The sequence below is a fragment of the Pseudogymnoascus verrucosus genome, assembly GCF_001662655.1.
Source record: "Pseudogymnoascus verrucosus strain UAMH 10579 unplaced genomic scaffold scaffold_32, whole genome shotgun sequence".
Taxonomy (NCBI): Eukaryota; Fungi; Ascomycota; class Leotiomycetes; order Thelebolales; family Thelebolaceae; genus Pseudogymnoascus; species Pseudogymnoascus verrucosus.
Genome location: NW_017263683.1, coordinates 28,955 through 50,896, shown reverse-complemented (window position 1 = coordinate 50,896; position 21,942 = coordinate 28,955). Strand labels below are relative to the sequence as shown.

At 49.4% G+C, this 21,942-nt stretch overlaps 8 protein-coding genes across 8 annotated transcripts; 3 read left to right on the top strand and 5 right to left on the bottom strand.

The window, feature by feature from the left end:
* Positions 1 to 533: 533 nt before the first annotated feature.
* Positions 534 to 2,554, bottom strand: VE01_07565 (uncharacterized protein). The gene is made up of 3 exons (XM_018276999.2): positions 1,844 to 2,554; positions 1,248 to 1,655; positions 534 to 1,190 (listed from the first exon to the last, which is right to left on the bottom strand). Exons 1-3 carry the CDS (start codon positions 2,218 to 2,220, stop codon positions 1,097 to 1,099), a joined length of 879 nt encoding a protein of 292 aa, XP_018128904.1. The 5' UTR covers positions 2,221 to 2,554; the 3' UTR covers positions 534 to 1,096.
* Positions 2,555 to 7,102: 4,548 nt separating this feature from the next.
* VE01_07564 (uncharacterized protein) lies at positions 7,103 to 8,873 on the bottom strand. Its single transcript, XM_018276998.2, has 2 exons — positions 8,333 to 8,873; positions 7,103 to 8,280 (listed from the first exon to the last, which is right to left on the bottom strand). Exons 1-2 carry the CDS (start codon positions 8,725 to 8,727, stop codon positions 7,422 to 7,424), a joined length of 1,254 nt encoding a protein of 417 aa, XP_018128905.1. The 5' UTR covers positions 8,728 to 8,873; the 3' UTR covers positions 7,103 to 7,421.
* A 1,278-nt stretch (positions 8,874 to 10,151) lies between these two features.
* VE01_07563 (uncharacterized protein) lies at positions 10,152 to 10,600 on the bottom strand (the record flags this gene model as incomplete). The annotated part of the gene is made up of 2 exons (XM_018276997.2): positions 10,355 to 10,600; positions 10,152 to 10,297 (listed from the first exon to the last, which is right to left on the bottom strand). The coding sequence occupies exons 1-2, from the start codon at positions 10,479 to 10,481 to the stop codon at positions 10,152 to 10,154; spliced, it is 273 nt and encodes a 90-aa protein (XP_018128906.1). The 5' UTR covers positions 10,482 to 10,600.
* A 1,265-nt stretch (positions 10,601 to 11,865) lies between these two features.
* FPR2 (Peptidyl-prolyl cis-trans isomerase) lies at positions 11,866 to 13,000 on the top strand. The gene is made up of 3 exons (XM_018276996.2): positions 11,866 to 12,355; positions 12,414 to 12,529; positions 12,579 to 13,000. Exons 1-3 carry the CDS (start codon positions 12,111 to 12,113, stop codon positions 12,767 to 12,769), a joined length of 552 nt encoding a protein of 183 aa, XP_018128907.1. The 5' UTR covers positions 11,866 to 12,110; the 3' UTR covers positions 12,770 to 13,000.
* Positions 12,826 to 15,035, bottom strand: VE01_07561 (uncharacterized protein). The gene is made up of 2 exons (XM_018276995.2): positions 14,783 to 15,035; positions 12,826 to 14,733 (listed from the first exon to the last, which is right to left on the bottom strand). Exons 1-2 carry the CDS (start codon positions 14,906 to 14,908, stop codon positions 12,982 to 12,984), a joined length of 1,878 nt encoding a protein of 625 aa, XP_018128908.1. The 5' UTR covers positions 14,909 to 15,035; the 3' UTR covers positions 12,826 to 12,981.
* A 241-nt stretch (positions 15,036 to 15,276) lies between these two features.
* Positions 15,277 to 16,089, bottom strand: VE01_07560 (uncharacterized protein). Its single transcript, XM_018276994.2, has 3 exons — positions 15,834 to 16,089; positions 15,663 to 15,763; positions 15,277 to 15,604 (listed from the first exon to the last, which is right to left on the bottom strand). The coding sequence occupies exons 1-3, from the start codon at positions 15,989 to 15,991 to the stop codon at positions 15,381 to 15,383; spliced, it is 483 nt and encodes a 160-aa protein (XP_018128909.1). The 5' UTR covers positions 15,992 to 16,089; the 3' UTR covers positions 15,277 to 15,380.
* A 160-nt stretch (positions 16,090 to 16,249) lies between these two features.
* On the top strand, positions 16,250 to 19,952 carry VE01_07559 (uncharacterized protein). The gene is made up of 7 exons (XM_059463892.1): positions 16,250 to 16,575; positions 16,654 to 16,821; positions 16,927 to 17,168; positions 17,220 to 17,345; positions 17,395 to 17,799; positions 17,858 to 18,909; positions 18,968 to 19,952. Exons 1-7 carry the CDS (start codon positions 16,455 to 16,457, stop codon positions 19,404 to 19,406), a joined length of 2,553 nt encoding a protein of 850 aa, XP_059319572.1. The 5' UTR covers positions 16,250 to 16,454; the 3' UTR covers positions 19,407 to 19,952.
* A 379-nt stretch (positions 19,953 to 20,331) lies between these two features.
* Positions 20,332 to 21,851, top strand: VE01_07558 (uncharacterized protein). Its single transcript, XM_018276992.2, has one exon. It carries the CDS (start codon positions 20,614 to 20,616, stop codon positions 21,619 to 21,621), a length of 1,008 nt encoding a protein of 335 aa, XP_018128958.1. The 5' UTR covers positions 20,332 to 20,613; the 3' UTR covers positions 21,622 to 21,851.
* The last annotated feature ends 91 nt before the right edge of the window (positions 21,852 to 21,942 follow it).

The following is a 21,942-nucleotide window of genomic DNA, read 5'->3' as shown; positions in this document are numbered from 1 at the left end:
TAGCTAGCCCCTCTATATCCACACTGAGGAAAATTTTTGCGTGTCCATAGTATGTTATGTTATGCAGCTCGAACTAAAAGAGAGGGGTTTTGGGTATAATGGTGGGGGTCGAGGAGGAGAAAGTTTACTTAGTAGGTAATTTAGGTAACGCGGATTTTTATGAACGCGGTCGCGGTCGCGGACGCGGACACGCGACGGTTTTCACACGGACGCTCCCGGGCTGGGCGGCGCTGGGCTGGGCGCCAAGAACGGGTCAAGTTTGTGGCGCACGTGTGTGTGGGTGGGACCGTGGCTTTGGGGGCGTTTTTGGGGGGCTTGTATTGACGACAAGTGTGGTGTGGTCGTGTGTGTGAGTTTGTGTTTTATTTCGATAATTGTAAATCGAGAGTTTGGGGTGTCGTTGGGAGTGAGAAGTGAGCAAGGCGTGAGGATAATTGTTGAGCGACAACGATGATGATGGATGGGCGTAACATGCGTCGGTGTCGGTCGGCGCGCCGACACGGAAATAACAACGGGGAATCACGTAAACAGAGCGGCTTGAACATGACTTGATTAATCTGTGAATTTGTATTCCAAAAAAAAAGGCAAAAGACTAGACTGGGTATTCAAAGACTTCCGCATCCGCAAACAAACAACAAAAGATAACTTAAAAATACAGCAATATTGTGCTTGCTAATGAAAGTGTGTGACTTTTGGGGAGGACAACTCTCGCAAGATGAACAATGAATGCTTTGATGAGAACTGGTTACCACGAAACGTGAACACGCATGTAGCAAACCAAGAACGTAGTAAAAGGACAGTCGGTACTCGAAAATATGGCCAAGAAAGAGGCGCTTTATATTCGACGCATTCTGATAATTATTAAAAAAAAAGCAGCAGAGCAGCCCAATCGATCAAAAATCCTCATAACAAAAATAAACTTCCCACAGTAGCGCTTTCGGAATGTTTCCAGGTTTTTTACATATTCTCTTTCAAAACCGTCAAGATCCTAAAAAACGACGAGGCCAATGTTCCATTCTTTTCTATACAAGTTGTTCTTCTCTCTTGTACTCTCTCTCTCGCGCGCGCGCAAAATCACGGAGCTGCCAACACTTCTTTAGACGGTCTCGCGGTCGGTCTTGGTGACGCGTGCCTCGCGGCCCTTGTCGGACCAGGGGAAGTGGGCGACGGGGATGATGAAGAAGGAGTTGCTGGGGGTGATGTTAGTATAAGAATATCAGTAGAATCACGGTAATAATCAAACGTACCTAGTATCGGCAATACCAGCAAGGGCGTTGTACCAAGCCAAAAACGCAGCGAGCAGCCCAAAAACACCACCCGCCTTGATGCAACCCACCTGCGTAGTCCTTGGCTTTCCAACACCAGCATCCTGCAATTGCAAGTGCCCAATAGTGAGGAAGAGGAAGGCAAGATCCAGGGTGAAGAACAGCAGGAAGAAGGCCACAGTCGAGCGAAGCGTGCAGATCAGGAGAATGGTGGTGAAGATGAACCAGCCGGCGAGGTAGAAGCCGATGGCATGGTTGAAGTCGTCCTTGTCCTTGTAGGCGTCTCCGATGGCGAAGCCGCCGGGGGTCAGGATGATGGCGAAGGAGAGCCAGAAGCCGCCGTAGGAGGAGAGCGCGGTGGCTCCGAAGGTGTTGCCGACGGCCATTTCCCTGGGGTTGGGTGGTTAGCTGCATGCAGGCTTGTGTGACGGGGGCGGAAATCGGGAGGTGTGGGTATGTATGTATGAGCCCGAAATGTATGCATCCGAGAGGCGTGGGTACGCCTGTATGCGCCCGGAGACGATGAAGAATGTAGGGGGGATAAAAATAAACAGAATTGCAGCAGAAGGTCTACATACCACATGCCCGCGAGCAATTGGACGAGTCCACCATAGCCAAAAGCGAGACAAATAATGAAGTTCGGCGCGGTAACGCCGCGGGTCTGGAGGTTGATCAAGGAGAGGACGAAAGTGGTGAGGGCGAAAGCCGACAGGCCCAGCGGCGCCGGGTTGGCGAACTTGCGGTGGGAGGTCTCCTTGTACAGACCGGGCTGGAACTCACCACCAAAGGCAGGGAGACGACGGACGGAGTCGTCGGTGTGGGAGTGGGCGAGCGGGTTTCCGCCATAGTCGTAGGCGCGGACCTCGTTGAGGCCGTTGGAGGCGGTGGTGGTGTTGACGGCGTTGATGGTGGCCTTGTCATCGACCGCTACGGGGTCGGCGGGGACGGTGGACATGGTGGCGGTGGGTTTGGGTGGTTTGTTCTTGTCTTTGTTTGTGAAGGATTGATTAATGGAGGGGATTGAAAGGGGTTCTTCTTCTTCTTTTTCGTCCTTTGAGGGTTGTTGGTGAAGTGGCAAAGCAATGGACGCCAGGAAGCCGGAGGAGGGAGAAGGTGAGAACGACAAAGAACGAGAGAGTCACTGGGTGTTTTGGGGGTGAGGGGGCAAGAGTGTGAGATATATACAAATTTACGCGAAACGATATATTGGGGGAGAGAAGGGGGGGTAGGGGGAGGAGGAAGAGAGGAGGAGGAGGGTGGAGGGTTGTTTGGGGGAGTTTGGAGTGAATTTCCTGGGGTTGAGGGTGGATGGATGGGGGGATGGATGGGGATGGGTACATGGGAGGCGAGTAGAGTACAGGTAAGTAATGTACTACATTAGGGTGTATACTCCGTTAGTGGGGTACTTGCAAGTGGTGTACCAATCCCCCCAAATCCCAGTAGTTTTTCGGGGGGAGGGATATAGACAGTAAGTTACTCTAGTTACTCTAGTTACTCTAGTCAGGTCTAGTTGGGGAATAGTGGAATTGCTGTGTCTTAGGTCAAGATCGTAAGGCTCCAAGGCCAACATTTATACGGAGCAGGGGATGGATGGGATGGATGGATGTACGGAGTACCCGCACGGCACTTTAGAACAGAGAAGGAGAAGGGAGTTGGAAGGGAGTTGGAAGGGGAGTTGTGGCCAAGGCTGTGGGGGATGGGGGAAACAAGGCGGCAAGTGAGATACCAAGAGAAGAGGCCAAGACTAGAATATACCAAGGCGAGTATACCAAGACTGCTATTACTCTACAGTACTACGCGGTCGAGGCTGGAGTGTATTCCGGCTGATAAGAGAGCTTCATTTCGGGCGAAACTGTATGTAATTACTCTGGGATGACATATTGCAGTAGACATATTACATATTACAGTAGAGTGCCGCCTATTTAGTTTTCTGCTGGGATACATAGCTCGCATACAGATTGGATCCCTACTGTAACGAAGAGTAGTCTGCTCAAAGGAGTAGAGTACTTTCCCTAGGGTAGTAGTGTCTGTCGAGGCGCATGGCATAATTAGGCGCGGCCATGGGTGTTTCCCCGGATGGATGGCCTTATTGGTAGCCTCGGACGGGGGTAGTCTCGGACGGGGGGGTATGATGAAGCTGGGGAGCGACGGATGAAAGGAAGAGCATTGACAGGATGGATATACTAGTAGGAGGAGTAGTGGTGGTGGTAGTGGTGGCGGTAGTAATGTAAACCCAGGACGGGGTGAGTTGGAGATATTGTGGGGAGAGGGGAGAGAGTACCAGAGTTTGGTCCGTATGGTTCGGTAGGTAGGTGTAAGCCGTGATGGGCGGGGGGGGGGAATTGAAGTGAGTGAGTGAGAGTGAAGTGAGAAAGTGATGGTGGACAGAAAGAAGCAATGGAGATTCTATAGTGTATTGACTGTAGAGTAGAGGTAGAATATATTCTATAAACTCCCTATTAGGAAGAATCCATCCCTAGTTGACTGCCTGGACTTGCCCGGGAGTACAATTGTCCGTTGTCCGTGGTGAGTGTAGAGTAGAGTATTACTCTGCTGTCTGTACTCTTTCTACCGCCTGGACCATGAAAAGGGGGATGAATGATGGGCATATACAGTAACTCACTAGAATGCAGAATACTTCTGTTGGAGATGGGCTGTGCGTGTGGGTGTGTGGAGGCGTGGGATGATGATGCCCCCGTCGGTGATGGTGGCTGCTTCTACTGTACTTCTCCTTCGGTATGTCGTATGGTATGGGCGGTCCGTCATGCACGTCCAGCGTGGGTCGTGGGTCGTGGGTCGAGGATTAGCAAGAAAGGCTAAACCACTATAGGGGGGTATGGCCTTAGTAAGTTACGGAGTGGTAAGGAGGTGATTGGATGGGAATTAGATGGATTGGATGGGGATTAAACAGAAAAAAGATGGCTTGCAGGTAAATGGAGAGCTTACACGATGTTATTCCCAGGGCTATTCCCAGGGTAGTTTAGCCTTTAAACCCTGGATCTCTTAACTTACCCCTCCCTCCTGCCCTCCTGTCGCCGTTTACCAGTTACATGGGGGGCTAGTAGATGGAGATGGGGGTCATGGTCAGGACATAGGGTAACTGCAATTCTAGTATCTCTGGGTAGGTACCAGGGGTGAGTGTACACTTTTTACGAGTGGTGCTGGTGGTGTTACTGTACGTATGATTACGATGAGAGTCATCGGTCTCATAGTAATCGTACATACCATACGGTTATACCATACAGTAATACCATACAGTAGTGGTCAAGATAGTCAAGATATTCAGTCTGCGATCAGTAGTAGTAGTCAAGACATTCAGTCTTCGATCTTCAGCTTTCACCACAGTACATCTGTAGCATCTGTAGCATCTATACAATAATACACTCCTGTCCTGTATATCCAGAGCACAACCGCCGTGTTCAACCTGACGATAAAACACACTCCCCCTCCTCCTCCTCTTCCACTATACACCCCATCCCATACTGGACATCCCATACGCACTCTACTCAAGCTGACGTGTTGTTGGACCCAGCGTACATGTTACACCATACATACAATTTACACTACGTACAACCACCAAATGCATGGTAACCGCGTTCAAGCTAACGCCAAGGTATTCATTCATCTCCAATCGAATAGCCACCGCGAGTACAGACAGCGCGTACTCGTACAGCGAGCGATACATGACTTCAGGTCGCGACAGGACAGGGCATCTATACGCATCAGCTTGACGAAAACCGAAGAATCCGAACAACCACCTCCTTTCGTCGCACAGTATCACCACACATCCCCCCCGCCAAAAAAATCGGAGTACTCCAAAAATTCACGGCCCTCAGATCCCCAAAACAATACCTCCCCCCGAAGTACCGCAGATCAACGAAACTAATATGACGAACCCCATTTATCCGGCGAAATGTCTTCCGTCCTCTAACCCCCTCCCATCTAGCCTCACCGAGGTCGTGCGTGCGTGCGGGGATGGTGGCTGGCTGGCTGCAGGATGCTTACTTACATGGGATGTGGATTGGCGATGGCGATGGGGGGGAAAGGAAGGAAGGGAAGAGTGGATGTTCTTTCCAACAACAACAAGCATCCAGCCCCAATGGAAAGTGGCTTTTCTTTGCCCTATTGGCATGGCCCCGTTTGGTGATGGAGGATCAAATCTCGGGTGATCATGCCCTTGTCGTTCTGTCGCGGCTGCTTCTGGTGCTTGCTTCAGCTGGTGGTGGATGACAGAGGAGAAAAAAATCTTAACTCCCAGACCAGACCAGACCAGACCGGGGATCCATACGGATATTAGCTGACTATCGCCGCCGCCGACGGTCGAGATGTGCGTGCGTAAGTGCGTAAGTGCGTGCTACAGAATTGACAAATCCCTTACTGTACTCGCCGCCGTCTTTGTGCTGTTGGTCGAAGCGCCAGATTGGCTGCTTCTACTACGGTTCTGGTCCTGCCCGTGCGGAGTCACATCATCATCAATCACATCGTCGCATACAGTCCACATACGAACTATAGCTGAGCTGTGCGCACGCACGAGCGAGAGGGCGAGTGAGCTACACCACTGCTGGTTCGGTGGTACATGACGCGACTGCAGCAGGGTCGGAGTCGGGGTTAGGGGAGAGCGAGCGATGGTTGATCGGCACGCACATGACATATTGTGTAGTTCTCCCTCCCATGCAAGGTTGAGGTCTCGGTGAACTTTGGCGTCCCGAGGCCGAAGGGACGAGGGGAGCTTGGGGGGAGTCTTGCCACCTTCCGCTTCGTGGTGTGTTGGTGTTGGCGCTGGTGGCTATAAATACGTGTAGGACGGCGGTACGGTACATGCATCCCTATGGAGGTAATCTCGTAGCATACAGTGACTGCATACAGCGACTGTGTTTTGTAGATGCTAGGTAGGGGATGGTGTCACGTTTCAGCTTGATTGGTGTGTTGGTTTGGCTATTTCAAGACGAAAAGGAGTAGCTGTCGCGATTTACCCACCAAGCACAGATCTGATGAACATCCCATCTCGCAACACCCCACCCCACCCCATCCCATCATCCCCGAAGCTTGTAAAAAGCCGACATGAGACAAATAAATGTAAATGTCTCTACTGAAACCGATAGTCCCACCAGCGGCCAGATGAGCGCCGCACACGCACATCCACCCCTCTGCCGCGTGCTGAACATCCCTCCTCCATCTGGGAACTCGTGGTGGTTCCGCCGTAGCCCGATCGGCAGCGGGGAGATCGCCGGCTGCTGATCTTGGCTGGCTTGTGTGCTGTAACGGCAGTTAGTTTTTCGTTAAGTCGCCGAGGCCTGGGTGGCTGGCTATATTTCTTGGCGGGTCCTTGGAAAAAGGCGTGGAGAAAATGAAAATAAATAAAAATTTGGGGAGAATGGGTGTGTGTAGGTAGGTGGATAGAGGCCCCTGATTTGCATCACGACATTTTCTTGTGCTGTGCTGGTGTCCGGAAACTGGGTATGCTATGTATGTATGTAGGTTGCCGCCATCGGTGAAACAGCGAGCTGACCCGTTGACGCCACGGATCCGAGACAGGAGAGAGCGTTCTGTACGGGCTGGAGAACACGTTGCACGGATGCTGGTGCGATGGCGCCGTAGCCGTGTGTTTAATGGCGATGTTACTGTGTCGTTTTCGGGTTGGTTGTTGCGGCGGCTGCAGATTAAGTGCGGGTTCTGTTCTGGGGGCCCTGTGGGCGGGTAAATGAGAAGGTTGCGGTGAGGGTCGGGCATGAGAGGATTTGGACTTTGGACCCTTTAGACTTGGTATAGTATGGTATGTATGCTGAGGAAAGACGGTATACATGGTTCATATATACAAATGGGTAGCAAACTTTATACCCGATTATATTATATTTCGTGAAATAATCCGAGTATAATTAAAAAAGCACTATTATATTTCCACCCAAAATGATAAAAGATATAATTTATAATCTACTCTCTCCTCCAACTACGCCTCCCTCCCAGTACTCTCGCACCTGCTGCGCTCACCGTGAGACGCTTGGTCCTTCCACCCCTTCCACGCTGCATAACTCCGCCCAACGGATCTCCCTGGTCTTGCCTCAGTGCACCTGAAAACCCGTAGTAGCAAAGAACGCCTTCGCAGAGCCATGATCTCGATGTACGCCCTTCAATGACTGTTCTTTCCATGGTTTACCCTTAGCCCTGTCGTTTTCTCATCTCATTGGGAGATGGCCTATTTCGTCTTCCTTCCGGTCCCGGCGGCTGCTCGTCATAATCCGTTTGATTCGGAAAAGAATGCTTACTCTTTTGAGTGTCGATGACAGAAAGCGAGCTGGAATTGCGAACGGAGTCAGTGGCTTTTACAGCTCCAAAACGGCTGCTATAGCGCTTATCAGTCAAATCCCGAAGACTCTCTGCCGTCATTGAGCCAACTAGTTGCGCTGAATTGCCTTTAGACACTGCTTTCTTAACATCAAATAGATCCGCTAAAGTCGTTACTACTACTTGATCGCTTTCACCATCGGCAATCACCTCTCCAATTCTGTATATCTTTTGATGTGAAACTTCGCTAGCCACTTTGCATACGTCTAAGCACTGCTTCGAAATGTTGATTTCGTTTTGTAGGCGTATTCTATCATCGCTGTTATTAGGGTCTTCCTTCAGTAGGGACTCCAAGCGTTCCCGAAGGCGGCCGATGGTTTCCGCAAGGCTGTCTCGAGTTCCATCCAGAGTTTGTCGACTTAGCAGCTTTGCTTTAAAGTCCCGCATGTCATCCTCGATAGTGTTTTGAGACGCTTCTTGTAATAGGATTGATTCTCGATGTGCCAGGGATTCGATACGCGCCTTTGCGTCTTCACAGATTAAAAGACATTGCTCGGTTACTGCTCTCTCATCATCTAGGTTGATGCTAGTGGCTAAGGTATTCGTATTTGAAGGGGCAAATCTCTCCATTTTTTCATTGATTCGCTCCAAGTGAAACTCGAGGTTATATACCGTATCCTGGATCATCTCATTGTACTCCTGAATAACCTGGTGGGAAACTCTAGAAGTATTCCTTATAAAAGAAGTCAGTACAGTCAATGGGAGACAAAGGTACGGTAACAAACATAGTAATAGTGCCTAGGCCGACCATTATCGTTGATTTATACCCTGCAATGGTGTCTATAAATTCATTGATGTCGCCTCTCATGAATTCCATCTTCGTCCAGTCTCGGAAGCCTGTCTTTGATTTTTCATTGAACACCTTCATCGATTGTTCAAACTCGCTACATACTTTGGTGCATCGATCAATAGGGCCTTGAAGAAGCTTCATCACCGACGTCTCAGCATTAATCACTTGTGTTAGAGATTCCAAAATATTCGTGAGATCATCAAGCTCCTGTTGAAGCCTACTTAAAGTCTTGTGGCGATCTTTGAACCTTTTGACAGTTTCGTGAAGAGACTTCGCCGACTGAATGGCAGCCGTAACAACGGCCAGTGTAGTGCTCAAAGGGTCTGCCATTTTCAATGTTCGTTGCAAGATCTCTACAATATCGCAATGTAGCGCTGTAGCAGGAATATGCTGCCAGTTGAAGCTGTGTAACTACAACTTTAACTATCGATCATAGCCTTGGGTGCCCTATGGTGAGGAAATCATGAAGAGGGGTGACAGAGGACGATGGGAACACGTATTGTACAGTATCAAGGATCTCATCTACTGGCCAATCATCACATGCCTCGAGCCGCCTGTATTTTGCAGCCAGAACCTGCAACCAACATGCCGCGTGCACGAGTGAAGAACATATTGGCATTCTGACAGCGGATTCACAAGGGCCAAGAGAGCTACAGGAACTAGTGTAAGGACAGTCACCTGTAATTCGAAGGCACTATTATAGAAATATACCTTAAGGAGCAAAAGTGCCGCTCAATCAGGGGGGGCTTACAACACCATTGTCTTCGCTCCAATAATTAGTTAGCGGCTAATCTTTAGCACGTGATGAAAATTTTGGGTGTTTGGCACTGCATAAAGCAGCAACTCACACCCTACATATCTGGACATCTAACCACCCATCCAATCACACCCGCATCAAAAACCACTCAACACCACCACCTCCCCCGACCACGCAGCCGCCAGCTCCAACATCCATGCACGGCACTCAATACTACGATACGTATGGCGAGTCTATCAAGATCTAGACCTGACCCAGGTTAAACTCCGGCAAGTATACCGATTCCGACGACCGACGTCCAGTATCAAACAGGTCTCGTGATAGCGGCGCTGTGTCCGAGTTTGGGATATAAATGGTGTATTACGAGGCGGATATTGAAGTAATGAAGCTGGGCGTCGGGCTGGGCGTTGAGATTCGAGAGAAGGCGGGGTCGAGATACCTCCCCCCCAAGGCGTCAGGGCAAACTACACTGCATACCAACAGCCCTCGAGGCAAACCGCCATACTGCATACTAACCCTCGAAGACTGCATAATCGAGGCTCAAGCTGCAGGAAGCAATCACCTCCCCAAGCGCGCACAAACACCGAGTATCCCCACAAAACCGAAGCTGAAAATATGATAAAAAAACGTTGTAAATTCCTCAAACCCAAAAGGCTGATATTAAATAATCTATCTATCCAAACTCGCCACCGTTGTTTCATCCCAGCAGAGCCGCGAGGCTTCTATGCTTGGGGTGGAAGTGCATCTAATGCTGCTGCAAACGCCCCTTTCCTATGCTCCGAAAAAACGTTGTAATCCCATCCATCCCTGATATGCTCCCAAAAAACGTTGTAATATCCCTCTTTCCATGCACCCGGAACGTTGTGACATCCCGTCCGTGCTCGTAAACGTTGTAATATCCCATCTCATTATCGTATTCATCCATGTCCCCCAAAAGTTTATCGTATCAATCTCGTTATCGTATTCATCTTCCCATTATGAGAACCCGTAGTGAGCTCTACCTCTTGTAAGAGGAGCCGCCGTAGTAGCGCGATGCATCGCCAGAGCGTGGCTCGGCTGGGTCGCTCATCCGCTGCTTGTGGTTGGTGACCTGGACGTTGTTGCGGGTCACAGAGTAGACTCCGTCGTTGCTGCCATAGCGGCCTGTGGAGGATGTGTTAGTGGTTGAATATGAAGATGTCGTCTGGTGGCTGGATTTACCTGAGGACTCGGAGACGGGAACTCTGTAGTCGACATAGCTAGCGGATCCGCGCGAGCTGACGGAGGACGAGGATGTCCGTGGTCCGCCATAGGAGATGTTCGTGGTGGTGTATGAGCGGCTAGACATTTTGAGTGTGGATTGGGAAGCTTTTGTGAGGGTGGTGCTGTTCGTGTGTGGATTGGAAATGCGTTTGGAGTGGTGATACTGTTGGCAGTGCTTGATGCGATGGTAACAGGATTGAATGAGGATTGGAATAAGAAACAGAGAGGAAGAGCAAACCTTATATACGGCTTCCATTGACAAACATATCTCAGACTTACAAGTGGTGCCTGGATTGAAGGGAGGCTAAGCTTAGCTCGCAACTCACCGAGGGCGCCAGCGCCAGCGCCGGTGACTCCATTGATTGCTTGAGCCTCACCGAGTTGGCCTAGGCGCATCGCCAGGCCAAATAGCAGTGTATGATTGACTGCGCCCTGCTTTGCCGCCTGACAATTGGCAAGGCAGCGACTCAAAGAAATGACTCAATGCCGACCAAGCCATTCCTCACCGAGCTCTAATGACGATGGAGAGCGGAGCACTGATTGAAAGGAGCGAGGATGCTACTCTCTTGGTTTCAACCCAGAGACAAGCCAGCCAGGCGACGAGGGAAACATTGACGTTTATTCGTTCCTGAGGCCAAGGTACAATGGAAGCCTTGGGAAACCCCAGGCCCCCCAAGGCTGCAGAGTATCAATCGGGGCATGGGCAGCGAGCGGAGCAGCGATTTTGCCCGGTGGCTATCAGGTGCGCTGCCTAAACCAGCGTATGTTGCGGTTGACTCAAGCGCGCAGTTTGCTCCGCCGAAAGCCTTAAGAGTCATCCTGGATCTGGGGCTGAACGACAAGGCCCAGACTGATAAGAAGAAGGGCGCGGACAATAAGAAACTGGGGAAACAACATATATTTTTTTTTCATGCAGCGCAATGACGATATTGAGACAGACTACCCCGCATGGTAGTGGATATGATCGAGAGAGCAGACGAGCGATAAAGGCGCGCCCAAAGGTGGCCCAACACGAAGTCGGAGAGAGGTAACTTCGTGTTCGCGGGGGGGTTCAGCCTAGTCACGAGACATTGCTGCCTTGTGGAAAGTACTGAACGCCTGCCTGGTGCGAGAGAGAGAAAGAGAGAGGTCACCCAGATGAAGCTCAGCCACGCAAGGCGACCTTTTGCTGTTGCTATGGGCGAAAAGCGAAAATGCCTCGATATTTGTTGAGATGAGTGGTGTGTGAATGGAATCAACAATCACGATCAACCGATGGAGTACAAGAAGTGATGAATGCGAGTTGTATTATATAAGCTATGCGGTGGTCAGCGGCTCACCTATCACACCGATCACGTGTCTACCATAACCGTCCAGGCACATATGCCACCTTGACCGCTGATAAGATAGCAATCCCCTGTGAAACCAGATTGATCGACCGGCCGAATGATGGAGATAGGAATTCTAGTATATACGTGCAAAAAGGCTGAATTGAATAAAATATTCGGAATCTAGTACCCCATGAGAACCTGTATATGCATACTATTGAATTTACCCTCTAAATTGTGATGGCGAGAGGGACCAATTGTAGAATCAGTGGCCGACGTAACCCTGTTAACCGCATCGTGTCCACAAAAAGGTACAGCTCTCCCACCGCCATTGAACCCCTCAACCTCCCATTCTCATTTCCACCACCAACTCAATCAAGAACAACTGTTCTATACAAACCACCACCATGCGTTTCTCAACACTTTCAATCGCCGTCCTAGCTTCGGCTACCTCTATCGTTCTCGCTGCCGACCCGGAGCTGAATATTGAGGTCACCAGAGCCGTCGAGTGCGAGCGCAAGACGCAGAGGGGAGACAAGGTCGATGTCCACTACAGAGGCTCGCTCCAGGCTGATGGCTCGGAATTCGATGCAAGCTACAACCGTGGCTCGCCATTGAGCTTCGTTGTCGGTCAGGGACAGGTTATCAAAGGGTGCGTATACGCTGCTGTCCTTTGAATGTGCCACAACAGCAGCTAACACCCTCTCCAGATGGGATGAGGGACTCCTCGATATGTGCATTGGAGAGAAGAGGACTCTCACTATCCCCCCCAACCTTGGCTACGGAGACAGAAACATGGGACCAATCCCAGCCGGCAGCACACTGAGTATGTATTCCCCCCCTCAGTTGTCTTGGCCGCCACTAACAAATACTAGTCTTCGAGACCGAGTTGATGGGCATCAAGGGAGTCGAGGCTCCAGCCAGCATTGTCCTTAAGGAGGCCGCCAGCGAGGAGACCGAGGGAGTCAAGGAGAAGATAAAGGCTAAGATTGAGGATGCGGCCGAGGCGGTGAAGGTCACCCTCGAGGATACCGATGCTGGTGGACAGGAGCACAATGAGCTATAAGAAAGATATACAGATTGAGGAGACATAGGAATGATCGTACCGACTATATCCAAAAAGCCTACAATTACATACCATTACACAGAAATTGTGTGATACAACTGATTATGTACCATCCCGTTTGAACTCCTCAAAAAGCAAGTTCACCGAGCCATGTGCATACATGACGATTTGCGTCCCTATACATTCGAAGACATTAATATAGCTAAAGGGCTTTAATTAAAAGATAGTCTGGTCTGTTTAGGGTCGTCTTTTAACCCAGTACGAGACTTCCCACTATCCTGCCGACCGCGCTTTGAGAGTCCTTTTCCTTTCTCTGCCGAGGCTGAAGCAGACGAAGCTTCTCGGGCGGCTTCCTTCACTAAACCCAAGATGGTCGGCCGCGATAGGCACATGTCTATATGCTCGTTACAATCCCCCATCTGCGGGCGTAGGCATATTGGGCAGTCCCACCACCTATCTTCTGACTCTGGTTTGGTTTCGGTGTCTAATGACCCCCCGCTAGGTTGTTGATTCCCGAGCTCTTCCAGTTGGCTAAGAATCTCCAGTTCCTCCAGCTCCTCTTGGTATTCATCCTTTGCAGCTTCTTCAAAGTCTTCACCTGGCCAAGCTCCCAAAGACGAAGTACCACCCGCTTCCAACGGTTCCTCCTTTGACTCATTTGTCCCAGAAGCAGGTCCACTCGACGCAGGACTGTTGCGCATTTTGGGGTGTCCAAAGAACGCCAAGGAGTCTGGCTTCTTCATAGTGATTAGATGTGTACACCTAAGGCCCATAAGTCGTAGGGTTAGGCCTTTGAATTCCTGTTCTAATTTCGATAGCATCGGAAGAGAGTATCTATACAGATCAGGGGCAAGGTAAACAGCCTTCGGTGGTATTATCTGTCGCGTCAATACCTCGTACGTATGGAGCTTGACCTTGAGCACCAGTGTTCTACCCTTGACTTGGGCCTTTATCATGTCCTTTTCGAGATCTTGTGCTGTTTTTTCTAACTTGTCACGGAGACCTTTGTGACTGCTGAGGTCCCCAAAAGTACTCTCTGTACCAACGCTTTTTCGCTCATATTCTTCAGCTGGTTGCGTATCGGTCCTTCCAAGGCCGAGGTAACAATGTATAAGGAAGTTGAACGCTTTCTCGCCGAATAGCTTGGAGAGGTACTGTCGGTACTGATAGATGTCACCACAAGTCTTGACCCCCACTGCGTCTAGTTCACGTTCAAAGACTCGTCCAACACCATTCACTTTCCGTGTCGGCAGGGTGTCCATAAACGCCATAATTGCCCCTCGATCATTCTGGAGCCTATATTGACCATTCGGCTTATTCATATTTGAGCATATCTTTGCAAGCTTTGTGTTTGCAGCTATCCCCGCCGATATAGTGATTTTGGTTTTGTCATGGACCTCTTGACGGAGCTGCTCCACAGCCTCGTCCGGAACAATATTGTTAGACTCACAGTAACTCGTAATGTTTAGGTACGCCTCGTCGATGCTGGCGCTCTCGAATCTTGGGTCGTATCGGGCAATAATCTCACGAACCTCCCGAGCTTTGGCCGTGTATTTCTCGAAATTTAGAGGTAGTTGGATCAACTCTGGGCAAAGTTTTCTGGCCACGAATCCAGCCATCCCACTCCGACATCCAAACTTTCGAGCATGGTAGTTACAGGTCGTGAGCACCCCTTTTCCCACAGCAAAGGGGACTTGTTTTAATTCCGGGCGGTCTAGTTCTTCGACTGCCGCATAGAATGCGTCGCAGTCTACATGAACTATAGTCTGTGAGAGGTCTCGGGAGAGTTCAAGCTCGGCGACATATTCGTCTGCTTTCTTCTGATCTCTCGTGAGGTTTAGTTTCTCTAGGCGAGCCTTCTTCTCTAAAATCTTTTCGATCTTTACGGTGAGAAGCTTATCCCTGTTCTCTTCATGGGTGAAGAATTTAGATCCTTTACTGGCATCGTAAATAATATCCGAGACCTGTAAGCCTTTTAGTTAAGGGCCTTCTTGGGTAGCCAGTCAATCATACCTTCTTCTGGTCCACAGAATCTTGTCCTGATTTGGTCAACGAAGGACCCAAAAGAGAGTATTTTAAGGTATCGTGTAAATTCGTCTCTTGGTCATCGTGTTCCAAAGTATTCGGGTTTGCAGTCATTGCAAATCTCTACTTTGGTCACACCGACAGTCTCATGCTAATGGCGAGGGGATTACAGTAGTCATTTAAACTGCCCATATCAAAACATGACTAAAAGAAGTGAGACACGCTCATCGACATTGAGATGATACGGATTGAAGGCCTTCAACGATTCAACCTCGACGCGACATGAACGCCACCTTACGCGAAGTCACGTGATAGACAAAGTCGATAACAGAGGGTACGTAGGTGCGTCACCCCGGATACCCCTCATTTACGAAGCTAACAATGGGGGCCAGTGTGAGAAACGAGGCCCAGCTGCTGAAGTATTTTACCAATAATTTATTGGAGTAATGAATGGCTACTTTCTATCACAGCTTATAGAGAGGTCGAGAAGACAAATGAATTTCATTTAGGAGACTAAGCTATCATTCTGTTTCATCAGATCCTTGGCTTCATCTGGTACCTTTGTCTCAGCAATGATGCCCTGTAATCAAGCGCCGCCCTCGCGTTTGGCATATTCCTCCTCGATCCTCTCCGTGTACAGATCATCCACAGAGGTAGGGTCTTCATGGAGCACACCCCCTTTGATAAGCTCTTCAGCGGTTGGTCGATGCGATAGCTTGTCGTGCAAACTGTCTCTACGCATGTGCTTTGCAAGGTCTCTCTGATGAGCAACGAGAGCGGGGGCAGCATTCGATTCAGGGAGAATGTTTCCTGGGAAGAGTTAGGGGCTTGATAACAGGTAGCATACCGAGCTTAGAATATATCTTACGCTCAACCAAGGTCTCGCGTTGACTTCTCTTTTCGAGGTCTTTCTTCAGGTTTTTGGCTGCCAGCTTGTGCTCGAGGTCAATCGCAGCTGACTGAAGCGACCTGGATGAACCCGATAATTAGCTCCCCATATACACGCATCAGAAGAGAAAAACGGGTGTGATGTGCTCACGGAGCGGCGTTTGTATCGAGGAGAATGTGTCGGTCCTTGAGCTCTTGTTGCTCCGGCCTATGTTGGAGATGCTTCTCGAGGGAGTTCTGTCGGACGCGTGCCTCCCGAACGGGAGAAATTGGGGACTCATCAACAGTTGATGAAGTTTGATCGGCCATACTGGCAGAATTAGTTTTGATAGTTAATTTGAACCTGTAACTTTTGGCTTGATTTGATTTGATTTGATTTGGTTTGATTTCAAAAGGGTTGTTGATGTCAGAGTGAGACCCTGAAACGGCGACGACAACGACGTATTGTGAACTATCGGTCCCCGTAATAGCCAACAAGGTACATTACATGGTCCGTGCTCTGCTAATATCTGGATACCCCAAGTGCACGAGGAGCTTGGCGAGCCATCGCAGTTATTATGCACCACCAACAATTGAACAGTACCTCAAAATGTATGAATTTATAACAGGTATAAATTAAATTTCTATTGAAATTTCTTGGACCACTCGCTATGTTGGATGAAGAAGTTATGATTCAACTTCAACACACTGGATCTCATTGGTAACCCTTAAGACCATACAAATAAACTGCCAAGACCTGAACATACAGCTCTGTTGTGGCACAGATACCACCATGCCCCTTACCACAGGTGAACGGGAAGTCATCGAAATTCCAGATTCTCCCACAGCTCATCCTCAATTCATCGATATCTCAGATGACGAAGTCGAAGTCATAGAGTTGTTGGATTACCAGGGTAAGCTGGCTGTACGCCAAATACGCTCCTTTCAAACAATATACTTTGGTCCTGTACAACTTTCTGACCACTTTTTAGCGAAGCAAATAAAGCCTCCACGTATTCCTCCAATACAGCCAGCTTATGTACCAAAAGCAGATGGCAACCCGGAGTCTATGAAGTCGGAGTTAGCAGATCTTTATACTCCTCATGATGCTCCGATGGTATCTCTAGGGATGGCTATGCATATTCAAAGCTTCTCGTCAGGTGAGTTTAATTTGGGGGTGGTACAGGGAACAAGGTCTATATCTATTTTTCATGTCTTTACTTTCAGCCACAATTTCGATGTTCCTCTGCTGATTTGGGGGACAGATCAGGGACATCCTGCAGGCGAAGAGTCCTGCTATGATGTACTAGATAGAGGATTGGGAGAGATTTCCCGAGAAATGGAGAAGGACCAGTCATCCATGACAAGACACACTCTCGAAGTTCAATCCCAATTCCAGGCTCAGCCTAAATTCACTGCCACAGAAAATCATATGGCCTCCATGCAGAGCATGGAAGCTCACCAGCAAGGCGGGACTTGTACTTCACCCATTGCTATTATTCACCATGTATGTGGTTCACTACATGCGGGGGTCGCAGCGTCTGACTTCATTAAATAGGTCGCCAAAAAAACACGCCCGCAAACGTTCTTGCAGGGGAAGAGTATACAAACTCCAGAAAGGGCAGTGCCGACATACAATTACTACGTCGAAATAGATCGGAGTCGACTGGCGAACAACACACGAGTGAGTTATTCCTACGAGAGGCCATGATGACCCACTAACATTAATGTAGCTGCCGCCTGAGCCATTTGTTATAAATAAGAATTCCAATTCAAAAAAAGAAGTGGAAGCTGCTCTTCGGAAGTCCATGATATCGTGTGCCAAACTTGCTAAGCGTAGCCGAGGAAGAGAAAAGCTCTCGAGTATTGGGGTATATTTACCACAAATAAGGTCGGCCTACCAGGAATGCAGGAATTATCTTGAAAAAGAGGGCCTGTATGAAACCTTCGGCCAGAAAGACGCGAATCATCCAAGTTATCATGTTGAAAAGGCATTTGGAATACCATTGGGGTCGTTTTTTGACCTTGAAACTCACGCAACCAAACCACAGAAAAGCCCGACAGTTTCTCTAGATCCATTGGCAAAGACGTTGGAAAGATACTCTCGAGAAAGCTGCCTAATTTGTTCTGCCCATCAGGTAAGTTTTGTACCCCCCTTTTTATAGTATAGCGTGCTGAGACTTTTGTGTAACTCAGTGCCACATCCATGGGAGATTTGATGAAAACGACAGTGACGTGAATGAGAGCGACTCAAGTGACACAACGGATGAAGAAAACCCGAGCAACCGGTCTAGCGCTATGTACCAGCCTTACAGCATGCCACACACACGAACGCGGACTTATCATAGAGAAGGGAACTCTATCGAAAACGAAAGCGAAGGTGACAGCGATGGTAGCGAACAAAGACGACTATACCATTGCTCTGCGGCATGCCACCTGAACCCATCCAATGAAGAGCTGGGTAACGAAGGAAATTGGACAGAAGATGACCACGCATCTATGCAGGAACTGGCTGCTTCTATGCGAAAACGCAAAAACATGAGGGCATCTTGCTTAATCGCACCCATGTTAGGCAAACAATGCTCAGAAGTTCATCGCCATCTTAAGAAGCTGAGTAACCGGCGCATTGAACTTGACGATATGGTACCTGGCGAAGGCAGAAGATCTAAGAAATTTGATTGGCGTGATTTGAAGGTAGAGTATATGCATGAGAAACGTTCTCAGCCTAGGCCTTGTCATCACCCAGGGCAAAATTGCTTCGTTGCTGGGGAGAAATGCACCTGCGTAAGCAACGGGATTTGTTGTGATAAATTCTGCACATGCCCACAAAGCTGTGACGCTCGATACCATGGATGCACCTGTACTGGACCATGCCCCCCCAAGAAATGCACATGTCGCCTCCTTAACCGAGAATGCGACCCAGATCTCTGCCACAAATGCAGCGTCGCCGAATCAGTTAGGACTCAAGGTCCAATCTCGAATACCAAGTGCCACAACTGCGAAATCCAACGCGGCGAGGGGAAGAAGGTACTGGTGGGAGAGAGCTCCATCGAGGGCATTGGGAATGGGTTATATCTTGCAGAGCCTGTTCAAACTGGCGATTTCATCGCCGAGTATGTCGGAGAGATTATTGACAACGCCGAGGTTGAACGGCGAGATGACTTTCAGAAAAGGATAGGAAACTCGTACATCTTTAATTTAAATGCGGAAGTGGCCATAGACTCTATGTGGTTTGGCAATGCTACTCGGTGCGTTACATATCTGGTTTGCACTAGCATTCATCACACCTGCTAACAATTACTATAGTTTCATCAACCACTCTGAAGTGGGCAAAAACTGCCAGGCTAAAGTCCTGCTCGTCAATTCTGAGCACCGCATAGGGTTTTATGCAACCGAAAGCCTGGATGCAGGAGAGGAGTTGTTTTTTGATTACGGGAAAGAGTTTAAGCGCATTGAGAAGCTGAAGGACGGTGTTGGGTCTTCCAATGCTGAGAGGAAGTCGGCAAAACAACAGGGAACGGAGCCTCAGGTGAGCCCTATCAAAAATACTAAGGGTGGGACGGGGGATGGAGCGGATGAGGATGACGAGCGAGATGATATATTCGAGGATTTCCCAGACTGGCTTGCAACAGCGACCAAAGGGAACCGCGCGAGGGACGATGACGAAGATTATATCGAACCAGGCTCCCAACAAGGGCCCAAGCGAGCACGACCAGCCTTGAGAAATACGCGTGGGCGCCGATAGGACGTGTTGGATAGCTCTGCCGAAGACGACTGCCATTTTTGGTCGCAGAGATAACGCCACCAACAGCTAGTCCTCGAGACTGGTCAGTCCTCCAGATCGGTGAAAGGTTGAACGAGAAGAGGTGATTTTTGAAGGATTCAGCCTCAAAGCCACGTCAACTGCAGGTTACCACGTACCACAGGAACAATCACGGGAGAGCATCATTCGGGAGAGAAGAGAGACGTGGAGTTTGTGGTTCGTGGTTCGGAGCGGAACGCAAGTGGCGATAGGGCTGGAGAGTTGTCTATATTTAGATTGGATACCCCGCCAAGGCTCACAGACGGGGGCAGTGAAGGAAGACTACTATAGTAGCACCACACAGCGCTCAAATCTAGCCTATTCTGTAAATATCAACCATACTTTCTTCTGCTCTGATATGCGCAGGATAGTAGTGTTTGTGAGCGCAATTGAGATATCCCAGCCCCGTCTTACCGTAGAGTATGCCCCCTTCTAGAGTGTAGAATGAGGTGTTTGAGGGTGATTATCGTGGTGGCTGGTATGTAGAGAGTGCAAATAGATACTCAGTACTGTACGAAGCTTCTCCGTATGTGCTCTGTCCACTCTATTCCTCTTGGCGAGAATAACTTCCATCCTTCAAATCCCTCAATCCTTCATCGCGTCTGTGTTAGAGCACCACTGTACTATAATCATTACTGCTATTAGCAAAGTATGTATATGGCAAGGTATGTGCAGGCATCATGTGTACGGTACACCACACTTCAAACTGACGGATTGACCCCTGTGGGGCAGTACTACGTACATGAGTGTATTTCAGCCCCAGTGTTGTCTCCAGTTGTTGTCTTGGGGACCACAGGGGCGCGGTTTTCGGGGGCTGAGTTCTCCACGCGTCAGCCACCGCCCTCCACTCTCCACCACACTCTCCACCGTCATGGTCATGGTACTCGCAATCTTACTGTGCACTTCTCAATATAATATGCCCGCATCCCACAGTCAGCATTGAATTTACTCTCACTACCACCTTCACCTTCATCTTCACCATCATCACGACCATCATCACGACCACACGACCACACGACCTCCTTCCACCTTCATCTCACTCACTCTCAACAACCTCCGTTGACGTTTCACGTTCAACCTTCACTCGCTCTGCACCTATCCGTCACCTACACTGTCCTACCCGTTCGGTTGAACGGAAATCTATCCCAAGATGGGCGTCGGGAGATTCTTCTGTGTTGCGCTACCATTTATTCTAACCACCATCTCCCTCGTCTGTCTCCTCATCGTTGGCCTCGCTGGTGTCACAAGCTCAAATCTGCACCTTTTCGAGGTCGCACCGAAGAACCTCAGCATAACTGCCGAGCAGTTTCAAAACTTGGATTTCAAACAAAAGGTCAAGGATGCCGCCGATGCCGCCGGTATCGATTCGAGCGATGTTACCGCTGTGACCGACTTCTCTCTCACAGCTTCTAGCCTGGGCCTCGGCGACAAGTACGACTTCTTCCTGTGGAACTATGCCGAGCTCGTGGGCGATGTCACCACCAAGAGTAAACCGACATTCGACTACGCTTCTAACTTCACCGACACGACCACACTCGAGAAGCTCACTTCGGATGCCAACATATCCGTTACTATTCCAGACGCAGTGAAGACGGGATTAAAGACTTTCGCGACCTTGGTCAAGTGGACTGAGGTGGTGTATATTATTGCTTGCGTTACGACCGCCCTCACAGTATTGGTTGGGATCGCCGGCTTTTTCTCGAGAATTGGTTCTTGCTGTACCTGGATAATCAGTGGCATCTCATGCCTTGCTATCATTGGCTTCGCAACGTTGGCAACGGTGACGTCTAGTGTTGTCGTTGGAGCCCTCACCGCATCCGTGAAGCACTACGGTGTTGAGAGTTCAATCAACACCGCGTGGCTCGCCGTCATCTGGATCGGTGCAGCTGCCTCTGTCGCCTCTGGCCTCTTTTGGCTGTTCTCGGTCTGTTGCTGCGCCAATGCGAGAAAGGACAATCGCCATAGCCGTGCAGGTGACTCGGAGAAGCTCCTCGGCACAAGAGGCTACCAACCCGTCCACGACCCATACCAGGGTTCGCCATACATGGGCCAGCAGTCGGGTGTCTACAACCAGCAACAGCATGCAATCCCAATGCACAACGTCAAGGCGGCTGATCGCGCACAAGCGTATGAGCCATACTCGCACCATGCTGTCTAAACCTACATCTCCTTTTTTTTGTTATTTTCACTGCTTGTTTGCTAAGGCGGCATTGCACGGCGTTTGGGAACTCTGCTGGTAGTAGACTGGTGGAGCGGGATTTGAAGCAATGATGTTATGACGAAATATCTCCATGCTAGAGAAAGCTGGATAGATGATACCTTTTTGTAGATAGAGTATTTTCCGACAGCTTCACAATAGAAATTGTCTCAAGCACTTCTGTCGCCGACTATTCCAACGTCCTTGATATATTTGTGACGTTACTTTGGCCAGAACATTGAAATGCGCATCGCTGTAATATCTGACCGATCTTCTCCGGCG